This window comes from Mizuhopecten yessoensis, unplaced genomic scaffold (assembly GCF_002113885.1).
Source record: "Mizuhopecten yessoensis strain PY_sf001 unplaced genomic scaffold, ASM211388v2 scaffold11179, whole genome shotgun sequence".
Taxonomy (NCBI): Eukaryota; Metazoa; Mollusca; class Bivalvia; order Pectinida; family Pectinidae; genus Mizuhopecten; species Mizuhopecten yessoensis.
In genome coordinates this window covers 1,378,466-1,401,973 of record NW_018408919.1, presented here as the reverse complement: position 1 = coordinate 1,401,973, position 23,508 = coordinate 1,378,466, and the positions used below count along the sequence as shown (strand labels likewise).

General features: G+C 34.5%; 2 protein-coding genes across 3 annotated transcripts in view; one reads left to right on the top strand and one right to left on the bottom strand.

The window, feature by feature from the left end:
* LOC110440339 (ran GTPase-activating protein 1-like) overlaps window positions 1-16,790 on the top strand; it is a 24,845-nt gene extending 8,055 nt beyond the window's left edge. For both annotated transcript variants that reach the window (XM_021483345.1, XM_021483344.1), the window contains exons 7-17: window positions 664-777; window positions 1,590-1,689; window positions 2,719-2,803; window positions 3,928-3,982; window positions 5,689-5,778; window positions 12,215-12,310; window positions 12,763-12,807; window positions 13,102-13,162; window positions 13,357-13,448; window positions 14,382-14,506; window positions 14,971-16,790. In XM_021483345.1, coding sequence (XP_021339020.1) covers window positions 664-777; window positions 1,590-1,689; window positions 2,719-2,803; window positions 3,928-3,982; window positions 5,689-5,778; window positions 12,215-12,310; window positions 12,763-12,807; window positions 13,102-13,162; window positions 13,357-13,448; window positions 14,382-14,506; window positions 14,971-15,040 — 933 coding nt within the window. In that variant the 3' untranslated portion in view covers window positions 15,041-16,790. The remainder of the gene's footprint in view (window positions 1-663; window positions 778-1,589; window positions 1,690-2,718; window positions 2,804-3,927; window positions 3,983-5,688; window positions 5,779-12,214; window positions 12,311-12,762; window positions 12,808-13,101; window positions 13,163-13,356; window positions 13,449-14,381; window positions 14,507-14,970) is intronic.
* A 2,046-nt stretch (window positions 16,791-18,836) lies between these two features.
* On the bottom strand, window positions 18,837-23,392 carry LOC110440372. The gene has a single exon (XM_021483413.1). The coding sequence runs from the start codon at window positions 23,253-23,255 to the stop codon at window positions 21,813-21,815; it is 1,443 nt and encodes a 480-aa protein (XP_021339088.1). The 5' UTR covers window positions 23,256-23,392; the 3' UTR covers window positions 18,837-21,812.
* Between the last annotated feature and the right edge of the window lie 116 nt (window positions 23,393-23,508).

Sequence of the window (23,508 nt, the reverse complement as noted above, 5' to 3'; positions counted from 1 at the left end):
AAAAAGAGACAAATGCAGTCATGATATTAGAATTGATCCTGGGGTCTGGCCACAACCGTAGGGACCTAGTTTCTGCGTCACAGCTTGGAAACAGTTGAGATCCCCACCCCATAACCATACATAAAATTGCTGGGCATGAAAAATTGAATACAGATATATATGCTACAAGGATTGGCCTTGGGGTCTGGCATATTCCCTTGGATCTCATTTGGAGAATATTCTGCCATGATTGCTTAGATATCAAGGTGAGCGATACAGGCCCTATGGGCCTCTTGTTAACAATTATTAAATAAACAAAAACTCATAAAAAACTACTCTATTCTTTCTTTTAGGAAAAAATTGACGGTAGAGTACTAGCGATCTTTCCAGCAATTAAGAGGATTTTTGATGCAAAACTCGAAAACCCATGTCATGGTGCATATGATATCATTAATGTAGATTTATATACATGTATGAAAAGTGACAAATCACCAGAGGCATATATAATGTACATGATTGTATGCTTTTCACTACTATCATATCAAAGACAATTTCCTTACTAAGATGATTGTTATTTTAAAATGTTATTCCTGATATATCTTGTTAAAAAGCAAATTGTTAACAGTTTCCTTACATGTACATTTAAATTTGTTTGGGTTAATAACACTTTTGAGATTGTTTTAGGTTCTACCTCACGTACAAAAGTTAGAAGTATTAAATTTCGGAGACTGTTTGGTGCGAACAGATGGAGCGAAGGTGTTGGCCAGTGCCATTGCTGATAGTCATACTAGTCTTAGGGTAAGTCGGGTACTGAACATTTCTGAAGCTACCATTTTAAGAACATAAGATGATAGAAGTGAAAAAATCTGCATTTTTCCTTGGCTGAGGTTAAGGGTATATATGCAGGACCACACACTTGTGATTTTCTAACGAATCAGAAAGCACAAGTTTATTGTGCAAACGAGTATATTCAAGAGTGCGCTCCACGCAAGAGTGAATATATACATCCGCGCAATAAATGAGTGCTGTCTGATTCTTTAGAAAAACACAAGTGTGTGGTCTTGCTTTTATCACATACCTTCCGTATTTAGTAGAGATCGATACAAAGATTTTATAAACTTTGATATTTTTTGCAAATACCAGGAACTTTTCAGTTCACCATGACAATGGGATTCCCATAAAAAGTAGTTCTGGCTTGTAGGTAAATACAACATTCCGTATTGCACATGTGCAATACAAAACGTTGTATTTCATGGTCTGAAAATTGCTTGTATTACTAGAACAAGATTCAACAGGTATGTGATAAAAATGTAAGAAAGAATGACTTAATTGAAACAATTATGAAATACAGCCATGCTATAGATAATGTTACATTATAACATTATACAGGTGATTTAGGACTTTGTATATGAAATGTGGGAAATTGCATTAACATTTAAATGATTACCTGCAAATGTCTATGTTGTCATCTTAATAGGGAATTAGAATGAAATATTGGGTAAATACTATCAATTTGTTATGTCCACTCATCAATCACTACTAAAATATGATCAGAGATTTGATTTGGACTTGTGAACCATATTAAAATGGGCCCCATCTTTACTTTGTAGGAAGTAAATTTCTCTGGAAATGAAATAAGCAAGCCAGGCGCCACGGCGATAGCTGATGCTATGGAGAATAAAGTGAACTTGGAACTCTTAGATTTGGACTGTAAGTACACATCAACTCTTAACTGACCACCTACCTAAAGAGGTCGGACTGAACACTGCAGAAATTTAGATATTTCTAAATACTTTGAAGTCTGCAAACAAAATCTTCCTTACCCTGTAACATGAGCCATTTGTAGGAGATTCCTCCTTTAACAAACTACTTGACTGGTTAAACTTTTTTACTGTCTGCTGGTATGTTTAAGCTCACTAACTAACCAGCTACATTTGTGGGACAGTATATTGGGAGAGGTTAGATAACAATGTTTCAAAGCTGAAAATTCATATCTAAATATATCTTTATACACGTCCTTCGAGATTTTTTGTACGCATGTCGAACAATCGCACACTTCTTATCGTTGATGTAACATGTAGGTCCGGTTAAAGCTTTCTTTTTATAAAGTTCAGACTTTTTGCAGATCATACAGAGGCCTTGGACATTTGTTGTGTGCTCATGCCATATAGTAAACCTATACAGTAAGGCATCGTTATACTGCCACCATTTGTCCAGAGAAATAATGGGGTTTGGTGATAAATTAAAGAAAACAAATAAAGGAATTCTTAAGAAAAATGGTATCGTCAAATATCTTGGTGATAAGCAAAGTGGCAAATGAAGGGCATTATAGCGAAGTTTTAATGTGGGTATATTGGCACTGTTTTTCTAGCCTAATGTTGGCATTATAAAGGGGTTTGGCAATATATCGAGGAAAATATATATATATATGCAAAATTGTTCAAGAAAATGTAATTTTCAAATACATTTTCAGTAATGTGATGTGTCATATGTACCGTAAGACATTATATTGAGGTTTTGCTATGTTCAAAGACCTAGAGAGATGAAATTGTGTTTAATTCATGTGAAGGAATAATTCTCTCTTTTTTTGCACTGATGAAATTTTATGATCCCTGTTATTTTTCCCTGTATTTTCTTTTCTGAGTCCATAATTGTACGATTTTGTTAAGATTCTTACTTTTAACTTTGATGTACTATATACAGCTATATGATTGGTGTGTTCGATTTTGTCATAAACAGCCAATCAGCTAGGAGAAGATGGAGTGGAAGAGGTGAAGGGCACAATGGAGGCTATAAACAAATCCGATAAACTTGGATCTCTCAGGTAGGCAACACTGTCATTTCTTCATGAATTATTTTACGTCTGAGAGATGACAGGTAACGTTCAATGACTCAATGACTTTCAAGTCTCCATGAATCAAATCTTCAATTCCAAAGTTGCTGATCATGTCTCTCGTTGACTCTCACCGACTCATGTCTATGAATAGTGCCAGGTATCCTCTACTCTCAAATCTTGATGAGTCTTGTCTTTGTGACTAGTGCAATACCTCCTTGACTGATATGTCTTCCTGATTTGTTTGGTTGTTTTATGCCTATTAACAGGTATGGTCATTTAAGGTCTAGCCAGGTTTTGGCACTGGAGGAAAACTGCAGTACCCAGAGAAAAAACACCGACTTATGGCCTGCCGCCAGAACCTGGCGACTTTAACCACTTGACCACCACCTGTATGGCCCCCTTAATGTTATGTGTCATGTCAGCAAGTTAACTAATTTCTATGACCATTCTCGCTGACTTATCATTATTATTTTCGACTGAATAACATCAGGGCTAGGCAATAAGAGTAGCCAGATAGTCTGAGATTAGTGAAATCTCCAGCTGGACTAGTGGTTCTTAAAACTACTAGCCCAATTGACTAGTCAAAATATGATATTGCTTATCTTGTTGAATAGTATTGACTTAGTGGAATCTTCACATGGACTAATAAAACTTGGAAACTACTACCCCTATTGACTAGTGGTATTCAAAATTAATTTCTAGCCCTGCAATTGTCTGTATGAGCACTGACACTGATCCTACCTTTCCTCGACTCTCACTGGCTCTGGAAAACTTCCATGTCTCCTTAACTCCCCCATCTTGTTGTCTAGAGTTAAGGTCTCAATGGTGACTGCCATGTCTAAATGACAAGTGATGTTTTACTGTATAGTGATACTGTAAAACATTTGATATGATACAGTCCTTTTTTATTTAGTTGACCCATCAAATTATCTCTTTTATAAGAATCGTAATATTCCTGAGAATCAGATTTTGAGATGCAAGATGTTGGTTGGTAAAATCATTGCTCCAAGTTAAGGCTGGCATCAGGAAGTATATATTTTTTTATTGAAGATGTCATTGTAAGGTTGTATTGTACTAGTACAGAGATTATAAGGTGACCTATTTTGTTGTAGTGGAGACGAAGGAACAGATGATGAAGATGAGGAGGAAGGTGATGTTCATGGAGAGGTTTGTGCAAAATTACTCTAGTAATCATCATGTGTTTTTTTCTGTACAGGTGGTATAAGTCACATTGTAGACTATACACCAGGACATTTTCGCTATTGTTTAATTCTCGCCTTTCGCCCTCTGTGATGAGGGCAAATTTATCATTACAGCATATATAAGTTGGCAACATGACATAATGTGAATGGTGAAACTAACTTGGGGCAGAAATTTGGTGTTTTAGGGTACACAATTCATGATAAGCTTTGACAAATATTAAAATTTTAATACTGCAGTCCTTTTAATCCCTTGGTTTGAATTTATTTACCTTGTGTATATAATACCAATATATTACAATAGGTTTTCAAATAATTAGGGCTCCGTATCGGAAATATGGGTGCCCTATAGTAATCACTCTGTCTGTCTGTCTGTCCGTCCACAAATTTTGTTCTTGGCTGATAACTTTGGTATTTATTGACCGATGTACATGAAACTTGGTCAAGATGTTCAGTTCATAAAAATACACATTCAGGTAAAAAGTCAAGGTCAAGGGCATTAGGTTCAAAGGTCAAGGTCAAATTTTACATCTTTTCACTAATGAACATTTTGTTATGACATTATGAAGCAAAGTTGATCAGAATTAAACAAGGAGTCAAGTGACCAAAGGTCAAGGTCATCGGGTCAGGGGTCAAGGTCAAATTTTGTAGCTTTTCACTAGTGAATATTTCGCTATGACATTATGAAGCAAAGTTGTTTGGAATTAAACAAAGAGACACACTGAGGTAAAAAGTTGATGTCAAAGGTCAAGGTCATGAGATTCAAAGGTCAAGGTCAAATTTTGCATCTTTTCACTGATGAACATTTTGTTATGACATGATGAAGCAAAGTTGATCAGAATCAAACGAGGCAACTGACCAAAGGTCAAGGTCATTACGTCAAAGGTCAAGGTTAAATTTTGTATCTTTTCACTGTTGAACATTTCGCTATGACACTTTGAAGCAATGTTGCTCAGAACTTAACACAGAGTCAACTGACCTTAGTTCCAGGTTACTGGGTCCAAAGGGTCAAGGTCAAGTTTTGTATTTTTCACTGATGAACATTTTGTTATGATATTAAGAAGCAAAGTTGGTCTGAATTAAAGAATAAGTCAACTGACCAAAGATCAGGGTCACTGGGTTAATGGTCAAGGTCATTTGGGTCCAAAGGTGAAAGACAAAGTGGATCTCTGACTCTGACCCTGGCTCTTGATGGGGGAGGTATTTAAGGTGAAATAAAACAAATCAAAGCTAACAAATGAGTATTGCACCAGTAATTACATTTCTGTTAGCCCAGCAAATATGGAGGTGGAAGGAAACACATCACATCATAGTACATGTAAAATGTATATTTTGCTTCCTTGCGATTCTTTTTGAAGTCCAAATGTCAAACGTCAAGCNGTTTCGAAATAATTGTACAGAAATAACATTGATAGTTTATCAAATTTATCAAAAGACAGCATGCTTGGTGTGATATATCTTGCTGCTGATCATGACCTGACACTCACTTATCATATTTTCTACCGTTGTATAAAGTCAATATAAATGAACATAACAAGTGACACTAAACACAATATAAATGTACTGTACTAAATTTCTTGGAATACAATATATTGCAATATAAAAATTGCTTGGCATACCCATCCCTACTTGTATATGTGTTGTCAATACCGAGGGTGTGAACTACTGTTGTAGGAGGTCGAGGCCAAGGAAGACGAAGATGGGGATGCGGTGGACGACCCAGAGTTACAAGTGAAAGGGAAGGCCATCAGTCCTGAAAAACAGGTAAGACTTGCAGTGGTACAGCCTAGGTAAATCACAGCTCCTCATATATCTGATGACTTTCTGTTGCCCTCACTACTAATTACTGTACTAAGGCTTGATTTCCTATATATAATCCTAAATGCAGTATATTAGCAACTTTATACTGTATATATACTGAATACAACTGAATACAGTATCTACTGCTTTTAACAGTTTATAAAACCTTGTATAATACAGTATATATAGCTGGAGTTGGTATTCCCAAACATTGATTGGCTGTGAATGGGGTCCTGCGCTGCTGATTCCTGTAAATTTTATACAATATTTTGGATGCTAACATTCAGTCATACATGTTGATAAAAAAAAAATTCTCATGAGTTCTGACACGAATATACTATTTTGTCATTAAAATGTTTTATTTTCTGAGGAATTGTTTATTATAACGTATTCATACATGTTTGACTACTCCAGACTTGAGTCAGATTTTACCTCCCTGACCTATCTCGGATAACTTGTCAAGTGTGGCGTCACCCACCCCATCCCACATTTAACACTGATTAAGCCATGTTTACTTGTAAGCCCTCCTCCAATTTTTGCTTAAATTTGAACATTTTCTTTAGAGTGCAATATATTAATTGAATTCAAGTCATTTATTTTACTGATTTTCACAGTTTTTGTGTGAATTCTTCAAATAAATCTAAATAAAAAAAATCTATTGATAAAAACATCCAGAAAAATGTTACAGTAGGTAGTTTAATTTAAATGATATAATATTGTATCTGCGAATGAAAAATCCTAAAAATCGTAAAACTGCATATGAAATCTGAAGGGTCAGAATTGTGAACATTGGTTTAGGTAGAGAAACCCTAGACAGGCCTATACATTTCCTTATTTGGCCTAAAATCAGATTTGAGAAATAATCGATAATGTATTGAAAAATACTATTTTGAACAATGTTTTAAAATTTAACTGTAATGATCAATGGAAAATACTTCAATAAATAAAAAAAGATTAACTGTTGTGTTGATATGGGAAATATCATATTTCTCATATATTTTGGTCGATAGTAACATTATAGAAAAGATTGTAAAATAGAATACACAGGTCTTATTTTGGTAATTTTCGTTTAAAAAGGGATTGCATCATGTTGAGTAGAATAGAACGTCATAATGCTCAAGGGTCACATAAGACAATTTTCACTGTACTTTTGATTGTCACTTTCACAAAATAAGATCCTCACCAACCCCACCACATAACTGTACAGTGTAGAAAAAATCCCTGAAACTTTTTACTTTTTTCGATGACTTGGCCACTAAAACATCTCCTTTGGGTTATTTGCAGGGTGATGCCACACTTGATCTCGTCGCTGATCTGGGAAATATGAAACTGTCTTGACCACAGCGAACATCCTAGTAGTCCAGGAAATCTAAAATTATTCAGTCCCAAGGGCAATTCTTGTTCAATATCTATGTCTCAATAATGAAATTGACTTGCATGTAAATTATATAGAGAGAAAAAGTGGTTGCAAGTTTTTCTGGATCTCCCCAGTTTATCTGTGATATTTTAGTATGGTAGCATGGTGGTGTTTTAAACCATGTACCTGCATGATCATCGGCAAACCTGTGTACAATGTATTATATACCAGCAGTGTTGTTATTCAACCTTTACCTGTTATATGGGTACATACTTAAAACAGATTTTAGAAATGCAGAATTTAGACATTTATGTGATAGCAATGCTTTTAAATATATTTAATACCCACTTTTAAAACAAGAATTCTTGCTTTTATTCATTTTGACAATACTATATTATTGCACTGACTTTGTGATAGAAATACTCTTTAATCATGTCTCTGTAGATGTCATACCTCATTTCTGTTGGCTGCCAAGATTTTACAAACTTTTTTATTGACGCTTCGTTTTAAAATCAGCATTGCATCATTTAGGAGCCCATCTCTGTTACACTCCCATTGAAAAAACTATTAAAAGGGTTAATATAAAAATACCATTATGATTCAAGATTTCCTTACAATATTTGTGTTTATACCAAACATTATGATTCTAGATTTCCTTACAATATTTGTGTTTATATGAGCAAGCAATTCTTCTTAATCTCAACATACCCTGCCTCCAGCACACAAGCACACATACATTACACATGGAGGCACGTCCTTAAATGACATTAGCTGTTAATTGGACGTGTTTTAAAATAAAATAAAATAAAACCAAATGTTCTTATTCTGACTTTAATATCTGATTTTATAAAAATGTTTTATTTGAAAATATTTACGTTTTTGTTGTACAGCTTTAAGATGAACCTACCATTTCAAAATGTTATTATGAAAGAATTACATCAGGAGCTATTACACATGAATATTTTCAGATAGGAAACTGTTTGGATCTTTCCTTCTTGTTGAGTAATAGGGGACCAATCATGTCATAGTGTGAAATTCAACCTTTGATAGAAATTTCTGAATAGTTTCCTATTGTGTTGATATTTTTTGCCAAACTAAAAAAAGTAACCATAGAAATCTGGACACCTTGCTCCTACTAAATGGCTGTTCCACCTGATTTGTTTCATTACCCTCATCACAGACTTGTCAAAAAGAATCCATACTTGCCAACTCTATATATTTATGAGGGAGACTCCTTATTTTGGAACCCTTAAATTAAGTGTTTTCAACCCGTGAATTTGCTTAGCTGTTCATATATTCTAAGATCTAATGATTTCATCTTAAAGAACAACTCAAAAAATGTCACTTTAAAGGGTCATTTTGTCTCTAAGGAGTAATACACATATTTTATCTGTTTTAATTATGAGCATGCAGAATCTCCCCCATGCAATTTTCAAAAAGTTAAAAGTCAAAAATGCAGCGATATTGAGAAAAGAATGTTTTAAATAATTTTGTTTTCAAAACTGTTATTTGTCAGTTTGTAGGTATATATTTAAATTTTAACTGAAAATTTGGATGTTGTTTAATATCATTTCATCATGTCAATAATCATTAAACTCATTCACCCCTACTATTTGAACTGGTCTTGCGCAGTCGTTGATTACGTTAAGGTTCAAATGTGACTTTAGGGAACAAGCTTGTCTATGAGCACTTTCTGTGCTAGCATTATTTTTAGATCAGCATTCACTATTAAGTTTTTAAATTACTGTGTTGTTGAAAAGCCATTAAAATCAAATATATGAGCTGTTTTTATGCTTTCTTTACCCCACAGTTGTCAATTTCTATATTATAGTGATAGTCACAATACATTGTCAAAGCAGCTACTCATTTGTCCACTTTATTGTAGCATGGTTGTTTAGATTTGGGACTGGCCCAGTCTTTGTTTTTAAATATCATGTCAAAATAAAATCAATTCTTTTATAAACATAGGATCTGGATTTTTTTATTTTACTTCACAGCAGGAGTCGGGAGGTCTTTTCCCTTTTTCTGTTAGTTCACATGTGATATCCCTTCCCTAAATATTGTGGTTTGTACTTTGGACTAGACATTTAACAGTCATTAAACTTCATTTGAGGAATATAAACTATTACAGTATATCAAATGAAGCTATAGGTCACCTATCAAACATAACCTCTCATGACAGACCAGTTGTCGTTGAATATAAGCTGGCTCGAAACACTGCCTTTCAAATATAACCTAGCTTGGGCTTCCATCTGTCAATTAGATATAATCTGTCTTGAGAGATCACCTGTCAAATATAAAACCTGTCTTGAGGGACCACCTGTCAGTTAAATATAACCTAGCTTGAGAGTCCAGCTGTCAATTAGATAATATCCGTCTTGAGAGATCTCCTGTCAAATATGTAATCTGTCTTGAGGGACCACCTGTCAATTAAATGTAACCTGGCTGGAGAGACCACCTGTCAATTAGATGTAACCTAGCTTGAGGGGCCACCTGTCAATTAAATATAACCTAACTTAAGAGACTAACTGTCAAATATAACCTGACTTGAGAAACTATGTCAATTAAATATAACCTGTTTTGAGATACTACATGTCAAATATAACCTGTCTTGAGAGACCACCTGACAATTAAATGTATATTACCTGGCTTGAAAGACTACCTGTCGAATATAGGAAGGCTTGAGAGACTACCTGTCAAAAATCAATGTTCTTCAGAAACAATATGTCAATTTAATATACCCTGTATCGAGATACCACCTGTCAATTAGATATAGCCTGTATCAAGATACCACCTGTCAATTAGATATAGCCTGTATCGAGATACCACCTGTCAATTAGATATAGCCTGTATCGAGATACCACCTGTCAATTAGATATAGCCTGTATCGAGATACCACCTGTCAATTAGATATAGCCTGTATCGAGATACCACCTGTCAATTAGATATAGCCTGTATCGAGATACCACCTGTCAATTAGATATAGCCTGTATCGAGATACCACCTGTCAATTAGATATAGCCTGTATCGAGATACCACCTGTCAATTAGATATAGCCTGTATCGAGATACCACCTGTCAATTAGATATAGCCTGTCTCGAGAGACCATCTGTCAGTTAGGTATAGCCTGTCGCGAGAGACCATCTGTCAGTTAGATATAGCCTGTCTCGAGAGACCATCTGTCAATTAGATATAGCCTGTCTCGAGAGACCATCTGTCAGTTAGATATAGCCTGTCTCGAGAGACCATCTGTCAGTTAGGTATAGCCTGTCTCGAGAGACCATCTGTCAGTTAGATATAGCCTGTCTCGAGAGACCATCTGTCAATTAGATATAGCCTGTCTCGAGAGACCATCTGTCAATTAGGTATAGCCTGTATCGAGATACCACCTGTCAATTAGATATAGCCTGTCTCGAGAGACCACCTGTCAATTAGGTATAGCCTGTCTCGAGAGACCACCTGTCAATTAGATATAGCCTGTCTCGAGAGACCACCTGCAGTAATTGCGGTAGAGCATTGCAGCTGTCCACAAGTACCAGTATTAAACTTTCATATCAGATAAGTGATCACTGGAAAACATAATGATATTTTACAGTGGTTTCTAGTTTTCCAGAAAACAGCATTCCATAACTTTACTACTGTACCATAAAAATACTTTGATGCTTGGCAAATAAACAAATTTCAGATCAGCAGATGATGCACATGCACCGTGTCCGCTTGATATCTTGAGTAATTTTCAACGGATTTACTTCAAACCTCGTAGAGTTACCATAAAATCTTGGACAAATGTTGGGTTTGTATTGGACAGGTTTCTCTGTATAATAATTTATATCTGATAAGAAAATCTGAAGCCAATGTTTTGATATACACGTAAGTCAGTGTCTGGAATAGTAAGTCTGTGTGTGGTTGGAATGAATGTTTGAAGGACTTGCAGGTTGTAATCACGAAATATTCATGAAAACGTTTTCGTGCTCAAGCATGGATTCTGTGCTCAAACCTATTTTCTTGTAACTCGCTTAAATCATGACAAACGATCAAAAAGTCAAATGAAGACATTGAAAACAGTTTTAGTTATACATATCTTTAATGTTTTTCCAAATTGACAAAATAAGATATTGTTTTTTTTTTAATTTGAGCACAAAATCTATGCTTGAGCATTAGAACGGTTTCATGAATTTGGGCCCAGAGCTAGAATATGAATCTTTGTGTGTATTGAATATACAGACAATATTAAAATTTAAGGAAATGTCTGTATTTTGAGTCGATAATAACAATTTTTTTAGAATGTTAATATAATGTTTGAACGACATTTTATAAGTGATTTTACCAGCATGAAATAGAAAAAATATCGTTCAATCGTTATAACCAGGTATTCACAAATTTAAGCCCCATGTAGGGAGTGAACCCAACTTTGATTCAATGAATCAATCAACAGTTGATGTCAGATATGCTGTGATCGCAAAATTAGTAAACTGTGAAATCAGACATTTTCTTTGGGTTCCAAATTTTGTGGTTTCTTGACAGACACCATTTCATGGGTACATGAAATCTTGGATTATGTGGACCTTCTCGAGCAGAGAATAGCTTTTTATTGAACTTGTCATTACTTTGTAGACCGACGAATTTGTGGAAAATAAGTATCCCCTCATACGCAGAATTAGCTTTATATCAAACTTGTTATTACTTTGTAGACCGACGAATTTGTAGATGAAGATTACTCACAGAAATTGACTGATTTGGGGGGGCGGGGGGGACATTAAAATTAGTGATTTAACCGTGTATATATTGATGAATTGTCCCAATGGCCTTTTTCACATGTAAGTACATAGATGTTTATATTGATACTAAATTGTTAACTTGGCACCACGGATACATAACATGACATCACCACAACCAGCGGTTATCTTGAGAAAGCCGTATCGACCTGGTAAAAAAAAATGCATTTTCATCTTTTTCAGGATTTACACTAAAAAGTTTAAAAACATTAAAACAGGAACAAAGAGTTCAGAAATTTACTTTTTTTTTTCTTAATTATTTTTTCAGTCCGTTTCTGCCAAGGATTTTCTGGCGTTCCCTTCTCCGACGAAATTGATTCAGTTAGGGACTGGCCGAGCTGCAGCACTGAAACAAGAGCTAGGGGTGAGGCATTGTATTATGTTTGTTCTGTTCATCGTTAATTGAAATGTATGCACATTTATTTATACAAAGTTAAACTGTCCATTTTTAATCAGTAATATATCCTATTTTTTCTTTAAAAAATTTGTTTGAGATTGTCTGGTGATGTTTGTTGAAAGATAAAAACAGAATTGAATCCCTTTGGTTACTTTTTATTAATGAACACTCTTTCAAATTACGTTGACTCTTGTTTTGAGAGATGGTTATGTTATGTTTAATCTTTTCTTTTTTGCTCTATTTGAGGTCACACACTCATCTAATTCTTAACTCTCACAAACATTTAGAATTGGACTTATAATAATTTAAAGGAAGATTGCCCATAGAGTGAAACATTTTAACCAATGTAACACCACATGGCAGAAGGATTTATATACCTGTAGTCATGGTTATAGTCGTGTTGAATTTTATTTTTGTAGAGTGATTGTTCAGATGTGGACAAGGCAGTTCAGACATTTATAAAGGTAAGACAACAGCCTAACTCACACTTGCATACCATTTAACAGAGTTGTCTTTCCTTGAACCAAGAATTACATACATATACCTGCCTTGGACATTGTGTCAGTCCTTGATAGCTAAAATGTATTGATATTATAGACCATTTTTATATCCAATGTATGAAATGACATGTTTTTATTCTTTTTGGTTCTCCTTGTTGTATGAAATTAAATCCTAAATTAAGATGACCCTTTTAAATTATAGTGGTAATGTTTATAAAATTGTTGACTGTTGGCTCTAGTTCTGATGTTTATCACCAGGTTTCTTCAGTCGTTACTCCAGTTGATACCAAGACAAAGGAAGCAGCGTGTGATTGTACAGGTAAAATTCTGTCCTATTAACTGAACAGTCGTAAAACTATTTAAACCGTTCCAATATTTAATTTAAAAAAGATGCCACCAGTTTTAAGAATCCTTTTCCCACTGCACTGTGATTTTTTGTACTTGGAGTAATCTCTCCTTATATAATTTGGATACAATATTTTGGGTTTTATTGTATGTGGTTTGTAATTTCAGATAAACTGTTTGAGGATTTACTGCTGGACAGTACAGAAGGAGGAGCCTCATTGTTTGCCAATTCATTGCTGGTCAATATGGGAGTATTAAAGGTAGGTAACATTGCTGGTCAATATGGGAGTATTAAAGGTAGGTAACATTGCTGGTCAATATGGGAGTATTAAAGGTAGGTAACATTGCTGGTCAATATGGGAGTATTAAAGGTAGGTAACATTGCTGGTCAATATGGGAGTATTAAAGGTAGGTAACATTGCTGGTCAATATGGGAGTATTAAAGGTAGGTAACATTGCTGGTCAATATGGGAGTATTAAAGGTAGGTAACATTGCTGGTCAATATGGGAGTATTAAAGGTAGGTAACATTGCTGGTCAATATGGGAGTATTAAAGGTAGGTAACATTGCTGGTCAATATGGGAGTATTAAAGGTAGGTAACATTGCTGGTCAATATGGGAGTATTAAAGGTAGGTAACATTGCTGGTCAATATGGGAGTATTACAGGTAGGTAACATTGAAGCACCAACTATGTAATCCTTCGTTATTGCCTGCTGCTAGTGGTTCTGGTAATCCCTGTCTTCTGTTGGCAGATACATGTGCTGCTTTATGTGACCCAAAGCACTAAAGCTTTCTAATGTAAGAGAACTTCCTGTTGCTGGTAATGTGTTTAATGTAGAATTCAACATAAAACAATGCATAATGAGAATTTTACCAATTTTTAGCCAATTTTATGCAACACAATTCAAAGCTTTCATATGACCCAGGAGAGTATGTTTTTGACTCCCCCAATGAGCTTTGACTTTTTGGTCTGAAACGACATGTCTGTTTGACAAGTGTTTTGACTTTTGAAAATAAATTTTAGTGGAAAGTTAATATGACCCCTGAAATAACTATACGTCAAAGGTTAACTTTCAGCCCTGAACAAGTTAGAGTGGACAGTATTTTGGTGAACTTATTCTGTTGGACACCATGAATGGAAATGATACCAGAATTGCCTTTTATCAATCATCTGATTATCTTTACTCCACAGGGCGAAGACAAAAAGTTCCGACCGCCCAGCAGTATTGTTGGCCCACTTACAGTTTTAGAGTACGCAGTCAAGCAGCCATATTTCCCAAAACAATCTAGAGAAATTTTATCAGCATTTATCACAAAGTAAGTACAAGGGATTGATGAACACTCAAAATAGAGTGCCTCCCAATTTCCGCCCTTTCATATAGATCTAGAATGAAATGAAAACTACTTTTTGGAAATTGTTTAAATGTTATGATTGATCAGCCGTTACCATTACTAACCAATGTCGATTTATAATCGTTTTAAAGAAATTTAACATGAAATGTTCCATGTTGTTGTTTGAGACCTAAGTTTTAAGAATTATCTCCCCTCAAACTCTCAACTATTTGATTAATCAGTTTATCGCCCTAACTAACCAATAGTTGACAAAGTTAATTAATCAAAAAACCACTAGACCGAGAAAAAAGCACCATTTCGGGGTGGTGGGGATGGGGGCATTGAACCGTCATTTAATATACATATGTACAATGTTTTATAGAACACAGAAATAGCAAAATGAAATAGCATTGTAATTTCTTCTAAAAAAAAAGATTTTTCAATTTCAGACCACACCCACTACTTGACAAGTCGGGACCGGCACGGCACAATCTTCTTCAAACGCTCTTTAAGTTCTGAATAATACCGTTTTCCATGTACTGGAAAGCCATTGAAGATGAGATGGCCTTTTTAAACAGCACATACCAGTGAACTGACACTAACACATAGAGGGTTGACATGTAGACCGACAGAGTCTATGTAGACCGACAGAGTCTACCACGCAAAATTTCTTTCACATCTTTTGTGATAATCAATAAAATGTAGTGATTGTTGAATTTTTACTTATTTGAAATCATTTTGTCATTATTGTTTGCAAATTGGGAAAAAAATCTTTATTCTGAAGAATTTATTTAAAAAAGAAATAAATTCAATTTTTGCTTTGAATGATATATATCATTTTCATAATTACTTATCAGCCATGTGATCTAGATTTTAAAAACATTGTCAAACTCAGTCAGATCCATGATATTTATAATTCCAAACTTTGACAATTTTGAAAATATCATAAATATCATTTCGTAGAGTATCTTTTCATTATCTGTAGTGGTACTAAGATGATCTAGTGCCAACATCTGTATTTTTGTATCTCAAAAAGTTCTTTCTGTGAAGGCTGTTGATAGACAATGTTGGGTTACTTTAATACTGTGAGGTAATATTTGTGAAAGACACTGTATTCATTTTCATACCCACACAAAAATTGACTCACGGAAGATTTGAGAAAGACAGCTATTGCTTCTTGTTTGTTTACAAACCCAAGAAGTGCTTACATGAGAAACAGTGGTCACGTTAACTCATTCACCCCTGAAATTTCATTATGAACTATTCCAACCTTTGAATCAGAAGAGTTTAAAAAGTGTTTTCAGGGATGAATGTGTTAAAGGTGATGGGGCTAATGAATGATTTTCAATGTGAAGGAATCGGTCTTATGTTTGACTAACTCATTGCCAAAATGCTGTTGTTCTTAGCAAAACAATGCATATTAGTGCTATCTATTTCAGGATGTATGCTACATTTTTTACAATGTTGGTTTTCTTTCCTAAAGAGTTCCGCATGAAGAAATTAACAATTCTGGAAATGGTTTTTTTAAACTTATTTGTACTTATTTGATTACAAGACAAAAAAGATTGAAAGGTAAAAGCACACATTGTTTAACATTCTTCGGTGATCCTGAATTCTTACACAGTATAATGCTATTAAAAAAAATTGGATGTTTATCGTACCAGGTGATCCTGAAGTCTTGCACAGTTAAATTTACTCCTATAGAAATTGAGAATTTTCAAGGGAGATAACTCAATTGCAAATTGCAGATTATAAGATAGCATATGTATTTCAAACTCATTCCTGTTTATCATACTCATTCTTTCATGTTTTTACGAAACTACAGTTCATGTTACATATACGTCAATCCATCAATAGTTTAAAATTCAATTTGACATCGGAAGCTGAAACGTTTGAAATCATTATTTTAAATCATTTGATGTTTTTACCATTCTTCAAGATGAATAAATCAAGAAACATATTTGCCAAAATGTTGCACAGATAATGAAATGCAAGAAAAGAATTAATGTTAAGACATTTTGTTAATCATCTTAAAAATTTCGATGATGGTTATATATCTTTTCATACCAGTATATACATTTCACATTACACAATGAATTAAAGAATAAATCTATTTGTTCAAATGTGGACAAATTAAGTACAAATACAATAAATAGTTGTCAGAAACACAGGGACAAGACTCTATTCAAAATTACCATTATATTAATAATGTGACTTGCCCTGTGATCACAAACATATTGTAAATTGTCTTGATTTTATTTGTGTGTATTAAAATATTAAGAATATTCCTTGTTATTTTATCTTTATTAAAATTCAATTTCACATACTTGTCAACTTTTTCCCCAGGTTAAAATTCTGCGTGTTCAAAATGAAAATTGTCAAAAAATGTGTGTATGAACTCCCTGGGGACCTTTAAAATGACATATTTTGAGTTTTTTTGTTTCTTTAGATCTTGGAATTAAGGAAAAGTGTCAGGAATTCACTTGTTGGAAATATGAAATTTAAGGATCCAAAATTGGGAGGCTCTCTCCTGAATAGGCAGAGTTGGCAAGTATTGATATCTTAATTTAATTACTTTCAATCAAAACAGCCACACACAAAAGAAAAGATATGACTTTGTTAAGAAGCAAATTTTGTTATTCATCGGCTTTAGAGAGGTCTTTTGAGGAGGCTCCACACTTTCGTAATTAACCAGCTTAATTCGTTGAAACTTTCATAAATTATAATGGTTATGCAACTATGAAAATCTAAGCATTCCAATAGTTTGGGGACTATTGTTTCCCAGTACACTACGGTATTGAAAATGCCCGATATGCAATACGGAAATGATGACACGGTGTACATGCACATTTTTATGGAGACAATTGAGTCTGAGCTGTACTTTTTCCGAAAGTACGACATGAAAATGGACACTGATGACGATGTGTGGAGCTACCTTAAGGCCGACTGGTTTGTTAGGCATTGTCTCCGATCACTGGCCCTCCACCACTGTGTCATGAGTTTGAGGCCTGTGTGGGGCAGTCACCAGGTACTGGCTGCAGCTCACGGTGGCTTTTCTCCAGCCACTCCAGTTCCCCCCCCCCCATCACCACCACCACCTAGCTCATCCTCAAATGTTGAAAGCTGTTAATAGTTTGTGAAACATGAGCAATCACACAAGAGTGGTCTGGGAAAGAATATGTGAGCGTCGTATACCTTCACGTGGCATTACAGTAAGTTTAGTGCTATTCATTTCATGGCGTGCCATGCTCTTATGTAAAGGAGACATAAATAGTGGAACCACAGACTCTACCCGTGAAACCACTGTTATTTGGCCCAAACCTTTTTAGATTGTTGGTGGGCTGCAAGGCCATACGTTAACACATTTTATGATGACAGTTTTTTCCATGTCTATTAGGAGTCCCAAGCCAAATTCTTAACCAGGTGATAAATTCTTAGAATGTTATATATGAAGTTCAATAGATAGATCTGCTGTTTGCAAGGAAATTTTCACTTCAGTGGAACATTTTTTTTTCTCACTTTGTAATGAGGGTGATTTTATTTTGGCAGCAAGTATTATTAAACCGCATACCAATATGTATTAATCATGTAAACAGTGAAATTAACACAGAGTGAATGTAGATTTCATCGCCAAAGGGTGAACATTTTATTGGGCAAAAGTTTTTTGATACTGTATCACAACAGGATAATGTGTCCCATACAACTCGCAAGGTCAGGGTCATCATAATAAAATTGTGATGCTGTCTCGTAACCGACTTCTGATCATTTTTGGAGGATACTTTATAGCATGATTTTGGCACACAACAATTACATGTCCCAGACGTACAATTCGAAGGTCTTTATTCCCAAGGTCAAAAGTCATAACAAGTGGCTGAAGTGTGAATCATTGCTGTTTCTAATGTCTAATTGGTCTCCTGGGGGGAAAAATTAAGAGAAGTCCAGAGGATTTTATAATGTATGTTATATATAGATTCCAGTTAATTGCAAAAGAAACGTAATTTTTAATGGAGTTCCCTTTTTTGTAAATAACAGTGTTTGAAGTTAATGTTGAGAGAATTTGTTAAGATGTGTTCACAAAACAAAATGAAAATGCTTCCATGTAAGGATTTAATCTGAAGGTCAAATGTCAAGGTTACTTTGGTGAAAAGACTTAAATTCCTCAAAGAGATTGCGTACGGGTGTACTCAACATTTCAACATTATTTGCAACTTTGAAATCAAAACAAACTAATATGTGAACATGTTATTTTAATAATTTGAAGATTTATTAGGAAATTGGAAAAAACATTTAATTACTACAACGCATAAAATAATTCTTACATATATTCATCTAAATACAGTATCTTTTCGAAGGAAGAAATGTCAGATTATCTCCCTTTTTCAAAATGTCATGAACATTTGAGCCACTGGCTACAGGCTTTAACAATGAAAAGCATATCAAAAATCATTTGTTCATTTATACAAAAACATAATGTAACATAACTGATAATTTAAGGATCCCTGTCCGACTGCACTATGGTTTTTCGTTTATACAAAATTAAACTCCCTTTAATTTCTTTCGGTATATATCTGTTACTAAGTGGGGCCAGGACACTTCCATTGACAAGATACATGTAGCTCAGTCAGTTAGAGCAACATTATAAGAGTTCGTGGTTCAGGGTTCAGGGTTCGGATCTCGCTCTAATCTAGCTGTGATAATGTCGCTTCTAACGACGAGATAGATTTTATATAGTCCGGGTATTAATATTTGCACTAGCTCTACCCCTGGTAAAACTTTTACACTCGGAACATTGTTGATTATCTTTGATCTCTTCCACCTTAATTAGTTCCAAAAGGTATGGTTTTCTTTTCAGAAATGATTTATCAAAGCTACAGTCTTGCCTAAAAAACAGTTTCCTATGCGTATAATTACAGCTTTTGGCAGTGGTACAGGGATCCCTAGGTTAGTTCAGTTTTGTGGTATAGTAACTGTTCATCTTATGTACAAATGAGCGGAGGTTTCAGATTTGTGTAGTTCAAACATATTTTCAGGAATACTAATATATGTATTAGTTAAAATGCCTTAACTATTTAGCTGCATTTGAATTTACACAAATTTGCATATTTCTTGCTCAGGAACAATATCTACATGCAACAACATGAAAGAAAGAAAGACAATAATATTCTACTTCTGGTCCTAGTGCTTAATATCCGTTCTTCAGAATTTACTGACTTACTTGAAAAATGTGTCAAGTATTTTACAATGCTTTGTTGATCTTTGGCAAAATTGTAAAGGATCAATATTGCAATCATACAAATTTTGAAAAATTGATAAATGCCAAGGGCTTTTATTTTATATTTATGTTGAAAACAGTACCTTAGTCTGAGTTTCCTCTGCCCCTGACACCAGCCTTAGACATTTTGACAGATAGATGTCTAGTTTCAATGTCCAGGTCTGGTGGCAGGGCCTGAGGAAACTCAAGCTAACAGTATACCTAACTAGTTACTTTATTATTTTGTAGTATTGAAAAATAAAATTCAAAATCTAAAAAATATTTAGAAGAAAAAAATTGATTATGATGCACTGGGATTCTCCTTTTCTTTAAAAAAAGTAAATATCTAAAAGGAAATTTTAAAGTGGAAATGGAAGCAAATGAAACATGTTTATCACTTTGGAATCCTGAAAGGCAATTGTATATTTGGGGGTTTCTAGGTTAAAAGATAGTAATAGGTTACTTCGCTTTACAGGTGTATTTTAATTACACTGTATATGCAAAGACATTTAATAAAAAAATCAACATTGTTTAATATGTATATGTTTGAATATCAAATTGTAGTTTATATTTTAGATGGGTATTCTGTATAGTTTCTTGATTGATTTTAGGTATATTAGGATAAATGATGGCAGCATTGAATAGATTTAATAAATTCAGTACATATGTAGGTTACCAAGTATAGGTCGATAGATAGCATTTTGGTAAGGGGAGGTAAGTTGTGACACATCAAAATAATGAGTATTTTAACATAAAATGAAATTAAAATATGGTTATTCACATCACTAAATCTTCAAATAATTTTAAGAATATAATGCATTAAACGCTGGAAACACATAAAGATTTTGTCATGTTTTAGGGTTATTTTTGTTCTCATAGGCATTTTATTACACAAACACAATTGTTTTCTGTAAGAATTAACTCCCTTCAGCACTTTTTGTAATACTGCAGGATTTTCATGAAGAACAGGCTGCATTCCATAATGACTGGTTCACTTCTGATTTTTGCTTGTTCAAACCCGTATTTTCTTATTAATATCTCATGCAATTTTACAAAATTTTGCCAATTGTTTTTTTTTTTCAAATAGAAGTTACTGAAAAACTTATTTCTTTGTAGATCTCTCAATTTTCACATCAGAGTTATTTCCCTTCAAAAAATCCACTTTATTTAGTGCTTAATTAACTAATAACTCTATGCTTGTGTATTTTTCATTAATTAACTAAGTCACTATCAAATAGCATTCTCATAAGTTTCTTATGTGTGTGGAACTCTTCTTGGAAAGAGATTCATGAAACAGTTATAGGTATGCATAGCATGCATCCTTAACATAAATATCCAGTAACAACATCCAAAACTGCAAATAAAATATACATATAGCTACCATATATTAATTAACCAACTTTCCATCAAATAAAGAGGCTAATTTGCAAATAATTAGCAAATTTCATAGAAAAAATATCTTCTTTTCCATTCAGCTCATTTAACATTCAATAAGGTTCAGTGAATGAAAGTTGACAAAGGTTTAAAAACATAATTGATCTGATTAATATTTTATGTAGTCTAGCCTATTGACTTCAAATTTTGAAGTTGCTGCAGGTAATACTGTCATGTCTCATTTTGTTTGTTACATTGAAACTATACAGTGGGAACAGGCAAAAAACATGTCTTTCAGTTTCAATCAAATATTTTCATCACAATAATTTTAACAAAAAGGTTTCTTTGAATAATACCAACATTAAAAAGAAACAACTTGTTAAATTTTCTTTTTGTTGACATTTTTTTTAAATGCGTTAAAATAATTTTCTCATTAAAGTAAACATCAATTCATGAATCTAAATTAAAACATGCAAAGGGACAACTTTAAATAACTGCAGTAAGATATTTGGTGATGATCATCGAAAAGGAGATTTTATTAAAACTTTGGACATTTTAGTCAATAGGCAGGCAAGCAAATGGCTTTTGTGGATCAGATCAATATAATAACATTGTAGGAAAATTTGCATTAACTGTATGCATTCAGATTTGATTGATTGCACTCGTTCAGAGACACTGAAGTTTGATGAATGCATTGAGGGACGGAGGAAGGGGGAGGTCATCCATTCTGTGAAGGGTTTGGCATCTCGCTAAAACTGTCCTTATAACTTGTTTGCTTAGTTGAATTAACTTCGGAGGTCCATCATTTACATTGTTCTCCCAGAAATAAAAAACCTCATCGATGAGTTGCTGCACTTCTGTTCGGTCTCTCATCACAAAACTCAGTTGCCAAACATCCTTGCTTTGAATTGGATCTGCTCCATACAGAACAAACAGACGAACAATTCCAGAATATGGTGATGCTGTCACAGTTTTCTGTTTGTTGTTATCTTCAGAATCATTTCCTACAATGGCATGGTTGAGATCTTGTAATTTTGTTGAAGCAATCAACTGCATTGTGTGGCTATATTTGTCATGTCTGAATTTCTCACATGTCTCGTCCTTACAGACAAGTTCCAGGGCCTGGTACAGCAATGTGTTCCTGTAACATTCCGACTGATTATTTATTTCAGCACCATGCAGAAGAAGTGCTTCAATGATTGCCACTGACTGATATTGTAACTGTCTCAACTGTTGTAGCTGTGAAGATTCATTGGTTCCATTCTTTGAGACTTTGATGAGGTTATTCATATATGTGACATTCTTATACATAGAGACCAGTGCCAGCTTCACGGGTGTGTAACCTTTACAGTCAGTGCTGTTCACAGTACGAGGGGTACAGTACTTAAGCATTACGAGAACACAGTCCAAGTCCCCTCTCATGGCAGACATGTGTAGAGGGGTGAATCCGTTAGGAACATCTCCATGGTGTAATACTGCTGGGTCAACAACTGACAAAAGTGTCTTCATTATCTCCACATTGCCAAGTTCTGCGGCCAAAAGAATTGGCGTCTTGTGATTTTGACCAATAATATTCACATTACAACCTTCAGTACATAATCTCTTCACCAATGATTGTCCTTCTTTCAAGTCCATTTTACCAGACTTCAATGTATCCATAATTGTATGGATAAGTCTCCCTGCTGTGGTAGGGAGATTTGGACTACAACCATTGTCCAGGAAAAGCTGTACTAAATCTATATAACCAAGCATACAGGCTAATTCCATAGGAGTAATTGTTCTTTGACTATGATTAACAAATTGGAAAATTTCGGTCCACGAGTTGATTGCTTCCTCCTTTTCAATCAGCCTCTGGAGACCGATTTTGTCGTTGTGTAGAACTGCAAACATCATGTCTTGATGAGGAGTTCCACACTGACCTGATATCATGGTTATGTACGCACTATTTATGCTATCTGACGTCGACGATGATCTAATAACCGAATGATCCAAAACTGGTGTCACTTTTGGAGATTCTGACGCAGGTATCATCGGTTCATCAACCTGCTGAAGGTATCGTCGCCTCTCCTTTCTCTTCTGCTGCTGACAGCAGTAATTTAGAAAATTCATTTTATCCTCATCAGTGTTTTCAAATGAAAGAAAAATACATATATTTACTGTAAGTTACAGCATGTAAACACAAAGTGAAGAGAGACACTTGACAATCTCAAGATATTACAATATCCACCTCAGGACTGACTCATCGCATCGACGTTGTATAGACGCTCTATTTATTCATCCCAATTTGTGCGAGAGAATCCCTTCAGCATAAGCGTTTAAGTGCTGCGGAGCGAACACCTTCTGAAGCGGTGCGTGTTTTCCA

Coding starts and splice junctions, on each gene's coding strand:
- LOC110440372 (XM_021483413.1), bottom strand. CDS start 23,255: ATGAATTTTCTAAATTACTGCTGTCAGCAGCAGAAGAGAAAGGAGAGG.